This window comes from Chelon labrosus (assembly GCF_963514085.1).
Source record: "Chelon labrosus genome assembly, chromosome: 23".
Lineage (NCBI taxonomy): Eukaryota > Metazoa > Chordata > Actinopteri > Mugiliformes > Mugilidae > Chelon > Chelon labrosus.
Window position 1 is genome coordinate 10,214,813 of NC_140356.1, and position 11,457 is coordinate 10,226,269.

At 42.6% G+C, this 11,457-nt stretch overlaps 1 protein-coding gene across 1 annotated transcript; it reads left to right on the forward strand.

The window, feature by feature from the left end:
- Nucleotides 1–1,764: 1,764 nt before the first annotated feature.
- cntn1b (contactin 1b) lies at nt 1,765–8,938 on the forward strand (the record flags this gene model as incomplete). Its single annotated transcript, XM_084573142.1, has 23 exons — nt 1,765–1,819; nt 1,931–1,966; nt 2,084–2,210; nt 2,310–2,491; nt 3,114–3,209; nt 3,311–3,523; nt 3,623–3,722; nt 3,827–4,011; nt 4,108–4,232; nt 4,332–4,449; nt 4,553–4,703; nt 4,919–5,046; nt 5,167–5,339; nt 5,501–5,624; nt 5,776–5,943; nt 6,091–6,240; nt 6,317–6,387; nt 6,467–6,719; nt 6,865–6,986; nt 7,907–8,096; nt 8,194–8,315; nt 8,401–8,557; nt 8,641–8,938. 23 exons carry the CDS (start codon nt 1,765–1,767, stop codon nt 8,721–8,723), a joined length of 3,129 nt encoding a protein of 1,042 aa, XP_084429268.1. The 3' UTR covers nt 8,724–8,938.
- Between the last annotated feature and the right edge of the window lie 2,519 nt (nt 8,939–11,457).

The window sequence follows — 11,457 nt, forward strand, 5'->3', positions numbered from 1 at the left end:
TTGAATTTGACCAGTGATGTAGTAACATTGGGGTGAGGATCTTTACATAGAAGGCATACTCTATAGATCTACAGTATGTACTGTATCGCATCCAGCTACTGTGCACTGTATTGCTATTAGTGTTGAGTCATCAGGGATGCCCACGAGGAGTCGGTGCTGCAGTCTCTGCAAGAGGATGTGCTCTATATTGTGTGTGTGTGTGTGTGTGTGTGTGCCTCCGATCTCCATTTCTCTCTCCCTTGCTCTCTCTCTCTCTCTCTCTCCATTTCCGGCCGGTTACTGAATTAGGATATTGGAAGGTGGATGCCTGGTCCTTTTTATTAATGCTGTTATGCTTCACTTTGCCGTTTCTTTCTCCCCTCAAGAAGAATCACTTAGCCTTTTTCAGTGTCCCAACGTTTCTAAAACAAGATTGTGGTTTTCCCGATTTACCTCACATGTACTCTCCCTGACCACTCCCTCGGACACTGTGGCAAGATTATCACCTCAAGCTTTAAGATGACGGTTTAGAGTCATCTAACGGCGGCGGGATGTCTATATGTTTGCTATATATAGTGAAACAACTACCAGTATCTTTCCTCTAAGTTTGTATGTCTTTGTTTTCAACTGACTGATCTAATATGACCTGCGCAATCCTTGTGACCAAAATCCAAAATAAGAGGTGGCAGAGAGGTATCATTTAGCGTTTAGAGTGAGCACCTGACATTACAATTCCTACCAATCCTATAACAGGATTAGTCATGGTTATAGAAAGCCTGGCTGTGAAAGGTTTCCTGCTGAAAATGCCTGAAATGCAAACCTAAAATGGGATTGGCTTTTTAAAAATACAACTAATGATTGTGCACTTCATTGGATTCCGTGTTTATGGACTATATTCACCCTCTTGACTCAGGTTGTAGACACATCAGCCTAAAACATCACTCCCATCTAGCTACCACTTCAGCTGCAATCTCGCTGCGATGGGGCTCGTGCTGATTCACCTAATTCCATTTTCATTACATGCCAAGCGTGTAATATTTCACTCAAAAATAGCACAACGAGTATATTTTCCTCGCGCCTAATGTTTTCGGCAATAAAACACGAGTTCTTCACCGGGGCAATTTATGATCGCACACAGAGGCACACCCTCCCCCACCCAGCTTCATCTCTGTCAGTCCTGGGTTTATCCAAGTCGCTCCCTAACCTCTCACTCTAGCTTATTGTATCTGATTCCTCCCTTCTGCTTCTCCCATTATGTCCCGCTAGTGAGAAAGGCTTGCTGCAGTTGCACAAAGCAGAACTGCTGTTTCATCCTGCAGAGGTGATGCGTAAGCACGGGCACAGCTGCAGCATGTTTTGTGCATATGGAGTTCTGGGATTTCTGTGTGCACAGGAGCAGCACGAGTGTGTGTGTATGTGTGTGTGTGTGTTTGTCCTTGCTGATGTTCACGCACTCGACTCACGTATTGTTCTGCTGAGTCACTGGCATCCTGAATCATTTATACGCACTAGGAGGATTCCAGCTAGTTTTGCACAGAATCTCTTTCTGTTCTGGAAAGTCATGCAAACACTATACAGCTATCAGTCTCTTGACAGTTTGGGGTCATAAGTGTTTAAATTTACACATTAAAATCAGGCTAAACTAAATGAGTTTGGTCAACCTGAACAAAAAATGTCTCCTTGTTCTCGTCTCTCTCAGCACTCTTCAGTTCATGCCACGTCCATCAACGTCTTTTCCATTTGTCGAACTCACGTGGCCGCAGTGGGTCCATCGTCTGACTTGTCATGGCTTCCACTGCTTTATTGCTGCTGGCCCTCTCCTCCTCCGTCTCCATCACAGGTAAGGGGACAGAGAGACGCCTGAACTTTCTCAAAGAGATAAACAAAGAACAAAATATTAATGTGTAAATCCAGCGCATTATAAACTGAGTGTTTCTACTTTTTTTTTTAGTGGCCGTCTTGTTTGGTGAGCCTAGAATTTATGGAGGTGAGTTCAGTTTTTCCAAAAAAGAAAAGAGAAACACCAGTGCACATTCAGGATGATTTTTTTTTTTTAATTTTTTTAAATCAGTACATGAGCTAACGTTGTTTTTAAACTGATCAGAGGATGCTACTGGTTATGGCCCCATATTTGAAGAGGAACCCGTGGATGTGGTCTACATTGAAGACTCTCCTGATGGGAGAATCTCCATGAACTGCAGGGCACGTGCGAACCCGCCAGCTACATACAGGTCGAGCAGTGTTTCCTGAAAAAGAAAATTATCCTGTACATTATACCACATTGTGCTGTATCACTTAGCACGTGTTGTGTTATATTGTATCACTGCTAGGTGGCGCCGTGATAACTGGGAAATCAAGCTGATGGAGCAGCCAGACGATCACTACAGCCTGGTTGGGGGGAACCTGGTTATCACCAACCCTCTGCAGAAGAAACATGCCGGGACGTACATCTGTGTGGCACGGAATATTTACGGCACGGTCATCAGTAAAGAGGCCAGGGTCAAGTTTGGATGTGAGCGTACAATCTTGTTTTAAGTCATTTGATAGGGTTTTCGCAAATGTCCAAAAACAGTTTAGATTGGTCCAAAAATGTTGGTTTCCTAGTGAGAACCAGAAGCCATTTGAAATATGAAAGGTGACCATGACAACATCGGCACATGCAGGAACATGGGAGTACGAGCATGACAAATGAAGAAGGCGTGCTGCCTGGCAATCTGAAGAAACTCGTTGTTCAATGTCGATATGGACACACCAGGCTTAGCCAGGGTTTTGCCACCAACTGGACTGTGGTGTGCAACTGATGCCACAGGCGAAGTGTGCCGGTTACCTTCACGGCAATTGGCTCTGTGGTTCCTGAATGGACATGGTGTGACGCAGGAAACCAAACCAGGTCCCCGTTGGTCAGAGTATCCCAATAAGTTGCAAAAACAAGCATTTTCCTTTCAAATGCCTCTTCACCTTTGCATTTATGATAACATTAAGATGCAGATCTGAAGGTCTTGAACTACTTACAGATTTAGATTTGTCTTCATTTGTAGAAATTGTCAACTTCATTTCTGGCCTTATCTCAATTAACTTTCTAATTCGATCATTCATGACCCGTGTTTGTTTGTGTGTTTCCGTCTTATGTGTAGTTATTCAGGAGTTTCCTGATGAGGAAAGAGAACCAGTGTATGTCAAAGAAGGCCAGGGAGCAGTTCTGCTGTGTGTCCCTCCCAAAGCCTGGCCAGGTATGTTCAGGCTTTCCTGTCTCCTTTGGGCTTCCAAAGTTGAATTTGCTCCTTCATGCTTTACACGGCAGTGCTCCATTCCATTACGTTTCTCCTTTCAGAGGAGGTGACCTACCGCTGGATCTACAACGAGTTCCCAGTTTTCCTGAATGCAGACCGCCGTCGGTTTGTCTCCCAAAAGACGGGAAACCTGTACATCTCCAAGGTGGAAGCCCAGGATGCAGGAAACTACTCCTGCTTTGTTTCTAGTCCCATCCTAGGGAAGAGTGTCTTCTCCAAGTTCATCCCTCTTATACCGTTACTTCCCGATGATGGTTAGTCACAGTGCTACAGCTAAACAAGAAAAAATGTCAAAACTTTTTTTCATTTTCAATGTAATTAATGTAATTTTTTTTTTATTTTTTGTTGCTCAGGCGAGGCGAGAAAGTACCCGGCAGATATAAGGGTGAAGTTTGGAGATACTACTGCCATGTTGGCCTCTAATATTACCTTGGAGTGCTTTGCTCTTGGAAAGTAAGTTTAGTTTCATTGCTGTGACTCAGTTGAAGTTGAACCGAAAGTGTTTCCCTCAGATGCAATTTCTATCAGGACAAAAAGCTGTCTTTGTGTATTTTCAGTCCCATCCCTCATATTGTATGGAGGAAGGTGGATTCCACAGACCTCCCAGCGAATCATGAAATCAGCGAATCGGGAGCTGTACTTCATCTGTACAATGTGCAGTATGAAGATGTTGGAGGATATGAGTGTGAAGCCATCAACACGAAAGGAAAAGACTACCACAAGGCCTGGCTCTATGTGGAGTGTAAGTGGAGTCCATGAGAGTGTGCTAAAGATACTAAGAGCTGTATGTCTATATATTGTATAGTAATATACAGTAATGTCCATTTTGTATTTTCAGCTGCCCCAGAGTGGGCGGAAACCATCAACAACACTCAGATCGACACTGGCTCAGCACACACCATGCGCTGTGTGGCATCAGGGAAACCTTTCCCTTTCATCCGCTGGTACAAAGATGGATATATGGTAGGAACAGATATCAGCTAGGGTTTAGATGTCAATATAGATCTTCTTTGCGATTATATTCAAGCACACATTGTCCTGTGTGTGTGTGTGTGTTTCCAGTTTGGGAAAGGTGAGCTGCAGTTTTCCAGCCTCACTTTTGCTGACTCTGGGATGTATCAGTGTATTGCTGAGAACTACTGGGGCATCAAGTACGCCAACGCTGAGCTGCGAGTCATCGGTGAGCTCTCTCAAAACACTGTATTCCTTTTAATTTGTTGAATGTTGGGAAGCGCATTCAGTGAACAAAAAAAAAAAAAGCGACACTTACTCCCTCTCTGTAGCCTGCGCTCCAACATTTGAGTTCAACCCTGTGAAGAAGCAGCTTCTTGGAGCTAAAGACGGACGGGTGGTGATTGAGTGTAAACCCAGAGCGGCTCCTAGACCTAAGTACACCTGGACGAAGGGCAAAGAGCTTCTCTTCAATAGTTCACGGTCAGCACAATTAATCAGGAAACGACAAAAATCAGACTACATTAAGAAACAACTGTATTTTCTTTGCTCAGCTTATTTAACCCTTTAACCCTAACCCTAACCTTAGTCTTGTTTAGGATCAAAAGTGAGACAACACACAGTCACCTTTGTTAACCAGTTTGTGCCTGTTACTCTCTACGTCAAGCAGCTCATCTTAATTAATTGTTAATTTTTAGAATTTCCATCTTGTTTGACGGGAGTCTGGAGATCCTCAATGCCACCAAAAACGACGAGGGAGTTTACACCTGCTTGGCCGAGAATGACAGAGGAAAAGCCAACAGCTCTGGGTATCTTACCATCACGGGTCAGTGTGTGTGTGCGCATATATGTGTCTGTACACTATAAACCTAAATACAGAAAATATTTAGTGAGAAAATGTTTGATCGTGTGGTTTTAGCTGAAACGTGATGTTTGTTTCACACAGAGGCTACCGTCATCACAGTAGCTCCTGAAGACAGCGAGGTTAAGGTTGGTGACGAGGTGATTCTGAGCTGCGCTGCCTCATATGACCCCATGCTGGATATCACATTTGTCTGGGCTATAGACTTCAGAGTGATCGACTTTGATGCCGAGTGGCAACACTATGAACGTGTTCTGGTAGGGTGACTATTCATTCCGGCCCAGTATTTTCTATATCTTATCATTGTTCTGGATGATAGAGATTTTAATTTCTTCTTGTCGTCTGCCATTCCTTCCTTTGTCCCTCTCTCCATTCACTTTCCCTTCCTCTCATCTCTTTTTCGCTCCATGTTTGTCAGAGTGAAGACGGTAGTGGTGACCTGAGAATAAAGAATGCCCAAATTTGGCACGAAGGTCGCTACACCTGCACGGCGCAGACCGTGGTGGACAACGACACTGCTTATGCGGACCTCAAAGTTGTAGGTCAGTCCCAGTATGTCTTGCCTGAGATAATGACGGATGCCAAAATGTATTGTTGGACGTGCTAGGTCTTCTAAAAGCTGTCGGTATTATTAGTTTTTTTTCATGATTACACCTCCCCACCCATTTGTCCATGTGTCTTCCTAAACTCCAGGTGTTCCTGGGCCTCCTGGTGTGATCCGGGTAGAAGAGATTGGGGACACATGGGTGAAGCTTTTGTGGACTAAAGGAGCGGAGCATAACAGCCCTATTCTTTACTACACCATTCAGACCAGGCACTTCTGGGCTCTGAATGAAGATGACTGGAGGGACGCCAGCACTTGTGAGTACTGCTTACTGCCAACAGATGGCCCACTTGTACCGCAGACGTGATAAACTAGAGCATCCCTCACTTTGTGCAGATTCCTTATCATCAAATGGAATTGATGTTCGAGCACAATTTGACTCGGTTGCTCTTCATGTCTTTCAGCTCCAACCTTTCTTGATGGCAGCGTGGATCGTGCAGAGGTAACTGACTTGTACCCCTGGATGGAGTATCAGTTCAGGATCATTGCTACGAATGAGTATGGATCTGGAGAGGCCAGTATCCCCTCCCTCAAGATCAAAACCTGGGATGCTCGTAAGGACAAAATATTAATATTTGTCGATATACAGTAGATATTCTAAAACAAATAACTATAAAACTTTTCCTTCAGCTCCAGTGGTTTCTCCCACTGATGTGGCAGGTTATGGGGGTAAAAATGGAGAGATTTTCATCACGTGGACAGTAGGTGTCTCCGTTTGACCCTTTCATTCACACTCAAGTAAAGTTTTTACAGTTTACCAGAAACTCTTTCCACTTGTAGCCTGTGCAGCCGTGGTATTTCTACGGCAAGAAGTTTGGCTACATCATCGCATTCAAGCCTCATGATGCTTACGACTGGTGGTACGAGACCATCTCGGATCCTGAGACACGACGCCACGTTTACAGAGACTCCCACTTCGTCCCGACTGAAGAAGACTTCCAGGTGCGAGAGTTTCAGGTGAAGATCAAGTCATTCAATGTGAAAGGAGATGGACCCTATAGCCTCACCAAGGTCATCTACTACCCAAGAGATGGTAAAGATTTTGGCTTTACTTTTAAATGACCAATAATACTTTATTCACTTGTGAAAATAGAAGAGATTGACCGTTTTGACCAGCAGTGCACTCAATCAACATTTTCTCTCGTTTTTTTTTTTTTTTTTTATTATTACTTCTCCAGTACCAACAGAATCTCCAACAGATGTCTATGCCAGGCCAGTGTCTTCCACTGAAGCTCTGGTGTGGTGGCTGCCGGTGGTTGACACTGGAACAGGCCTTCAGCAGTATATTGAGGGATACCAGGTACACGCCCACTGAGATAGCAACTAAAAATATCTATCCATGATGTTGATCTGCTAAGAACTGGTACAGCTCTTTTTGGTAATGGAAGCAATTTTTGGCAATTGGAAACAGAAATTTACCAGATAATTCAAAGGCTTAAAAAGCTGAGATACCATAAATAATAGAATAAAAGAGGGGTTACACTTGTTGGGCTACATCCAATACATCTGAAAGTACAATAATAACCTAGTAAACATACACAAAGTAAAATATAGTAAGTAAATTTACAATTACCTGGCTAGATTGTCATATTAGCAAAAAATTTGCTTCAGACTGCTAGCACGTCTCGCTTTGTTAGCAGTAAAATAATTCATAATGCTCAATTACAAATTAATTTAATCATAAATCAACAGTCACAATTGGTGAATGGTTTCCATTGGTAGTCCTTCGGTTACAACACTTGGCAAGCAAGCTAACACGTCACCGTTTGTTGAGCACATACGTTAAACAAAGCTGTAGTGTAAACTGTTAAGTCAGAGACATTGTCTCTCAACTCGTTCTTGCTTCTAAGTTTGGAACCTGGACTGATGTTGGAAGTCTTAGCCATATCCAGTTGTTATCTGGATATCTGCTGGCTACACCTGAAGCACTGAAATACTGGCTATTGCCCCCAGAGGCTAAGTCACTGGACAATAGCCAAGGGGTTCCCAGACTAACAAGTTGTGGCAGAGTAGACCCTGATAATGTTCATTTTGTTTTTTAAGGAGTATTATACCAGGTTCCATTTTAAATTTAAAATTAATTTCCCGCAATCACATTATCACCATATATTGACTTTAATGTCAGTATTAGTTAGCACTAATGAAACACTGTGAATCTTTATTCAATGATAAGTGTATTAGCATAACAAAACTCTCAATTTCAAAAACCCTGCTAACCAGGTCAAATACTGGAGAAAGTATGATGATCCAGAGCCGGGAGCCCATCGTATATTTGTTTCATCCACGGTCAACCAGACCAGGCTGGAGAACATGCTGCCAGACTCTCACTACCTCATTGAGGTCCGTGCCTTCAACGGAGCAGGCCTGGGACCACCTGGTGAACACTGTGAGATGTTCACAAAGAGACCACGTAAGACGGATAACTCACAATCTACGGACAATAAAACAATGAAATGTATAATAATTTGCAGATATATACATGGGGTTAATAAATGGGTTGTTTACAGCACCACCAGAGGCTCCCAGGATGTGGCGCTACATCAGCTGGACAGGAAAATGGTTGTATGTGTGGTGGGATCACATCCCGTACGACTGGTTTGGCAATATCTCCTTCCCCCTGTACTACAAGGTAGATGTTTTAAAGCTTTGCTACGGATATCTAGACTATAAAGGGTGATTAGAAAAACTGAACATCCACTTTTCTTGTATCACAGGTCATGTTCAGAAAGACGGGCTACATCTACGGGAAGGTCTACATCACTGGCTGGCACTTCATGGACTTCCCCATGCCTCAGCTTGGAGACTTTGAAATGATGGTGCGTGGCCGTTATGAAGGAGGAGATGGCCCAGTTAGGATGATAAAGCTTAGGGGTAAGACTGAAACAAATTTATGAATTATTACAGATCTGTGTTCTTTTTATCACTCTGTTTTTATGTTGTCTCTTCTTCCTCAGGTAAAGCATCTACGATGACGCCTACTTTGAGCCTCATGTCGTTGGTGCTGCTGGCGCTGGGCATTGTGGGATTGGAAATGTAATCCTCCCACAACTGACATTTGTATATAAAATACTCTGGGAAGCAAGTATATGGACCTAAGAGAAGTTCTAGTCTTCATTAACAATCAGTCTTTATACTGATAGTCACTGGCTAAGATCCCACATCGTGCGTCTTTTCCTGCATTTATTCTGACGAACGCCACACTGGAAGTTGTTGTTTCTGAAAAGTAGATTGGTTGCTGGTTGCTAACACAGCGGGATGTGCACAACAGAACAGTTTCTGTTTTATTTCTGAAAGAGAAGATCCAAAATCTTTGTAAAATTCAAATGTTTTATTCAACTCACCCCAAGGGTCAAAATGAATCGGGACAGATGATTGTTGGAAGACACAACGAGGTGCTTAATTCTGTAATTTAACACTGTTCACATGAAATAAATGCATCCATAAGCCATTTTTAAGTTGTTATATCACCGCAATGCAATTAATCCCTGTTCTTCTTCTGTCTGCTTAAGTTCCTAATGATTTGATAATGAGTTTGAAGTTGAAATTAAGAGAAAAGTGTTAGTTATAGCACTCAAACGTGTAAAATTCAGTATATTCAATTACATTTTATGAAGACGTATGCACATTTCTGTTTGTAATTTACAGCACTTGCTTCTTCTTTCTTTTTACCTCAGTCACACAGGCACTGTTGCAGAAGTGAGCGTCTTTTAAGACATTTAAGATTTTCTTATCATCCAACGAAAGCTATATCACCTTGACGTCACTCCCTGAGAAGAATGATTTTTCACAGACAAATGGTTGCAACAAGGAGGGACATGTGTATCATGTATCATGTATCATGTATGCTAATTTCCTTTATGTCAGGCTGCAAAACCATTAAACAAGAGTCTAATGAAATTCTATCCGATCTCATCAATTTAATTTTTTGGACAAAGGACAAATACAGCTTGGCTGGTTTTTGTACAGTTTGGCAACATTACATTGTAGAAATGTAGTCGCAGATATAACCATAATCACATTATTCTAGATAAATAATGTTATTCTAGATTAAGGGACCTTTATCCTTTAGACAGCTTTAGCTTGATAAACCATTTTCACAGCTTAGACACAATGTGCGGGGAACAAATATACGTATACAAAGGTAGGAAATAAATGATTAGCCTCTAGATAGCACTCATGCATTTCTATAGCAGAGGTCTAACGTTATCCACAGTTATTATATCTTTACTGACCCGCTTTTGCGAAGGCCTTGCTGGTGACGCTGCCTCTCTCATGCCTCTGTGCCTGCAACAGCCTTGGCCTGAGGCATTAATCTGTTTGGGTTTTCCGTCTTGTCTGTGAATACAGTATCTCAGAAATATCTTAAAGGAATGTCTTCATATTTGACTCGGTGTTCTCTTGGACACGAAGATGAATTTGGTTGTCAGAGGTCAATGTCACGTTGACCTTACAAATCATGCTTTTTGCCATAATAACTCAAAGGCAAGGAAAAAAGGCAACTTGTTAGATTTGTAGTTTTGTTTTGTGTTTCGATGACCCCCCAGCTTGTGTTCCTGAGAGGGGGTGGGGAATCAAACAATATATGTTAAAATGTATTTGTGGGTTTTCTATATAGTTTGATCTTGAGGCTTCTGTCCTCCTCAACATAGACTACACAGTCTAAAATGGGCGAGCTTTTGTCACTGATATGCTCCGTTGTGAGCTCGATGTTGCTGTCCACAGCACTGATGTACTGTGTGAAAGTTTCCACCTCCTCTACACAACTCTACATCCATAAAGAGACTGGTCACTACGGGTGACCCCATGGCACCATCGCCTGTAGAAACACCTGTTAAGAGTGAGATGCTATCGTAGGGAATGCTGGTTTTGTCCACGTCCAGTTTGAATTTCCTGACCTTGACATCTCCCTCTCAACTCTGTGAAATAAATGTTCTGCTTTATGATGTATGTAACATTAAATTCCTCTAAAGTCTTCATTCATTCATTCATCTTCTGTAACTGTTTTATCCTGTGAAGGTTCGCGGGGGGGCTGGAGCCTATCCCAGCTGTCACCGGGCGAGAGGCGGGGTACACCCTGGACAGATCGCCACTCTATCGCAGGGCTTTATACTCACATGCACACCTACGGCCAATTTAGAATCACCAGTGAACCTAACCAGCATGTCTTTGGATGGTGGGAGGAGGCTGGAGTACCCAGAGAGAACCCACATGCAAACTCCACACAGAAAGGCCCAAGTCAGCCCATGGATTAAAACCTGGAACCTTCTCGCTGTGAGGCATCAGTGCTAACCACCACTCCACTGTGCCACCCCCAAAGTCTTCACTTCCTCATATTAAATATGAGTCTGGAGAAACATAGGTGCAACCACAACAACTTAAAGTTGTACTTCCAGTTTATTCTTAACATTTTAGACAAGGAATATAAGGTGATGTCTGTTTTTGTGAAGAAAAATTATCCAAACTCACTGTGTTGCCGGTTGTGATTTGTGGTTTCAGTCAACAGATGGCAGTACATCCACAGCACACTAACAGTGCTTTCCTTTCAACCTAAAGAGTGTCATTGTGTGTATGCAGAAATGTTACTTGTTAATGATTTAAAACTGTTTAATTGTCTTAATTTGCACCTTTTCAGCACCACATCATATTATTGACATGTGCCGTCAGTTAGGTTTGCCACACTCCTGAGGCTTTGCTTTGCTCATTCCAAGTCCAGTGAACAGAGCATGTCCATAATACCTTGTGATTTTGTTACAGAGAAAAATAAGGGTTAT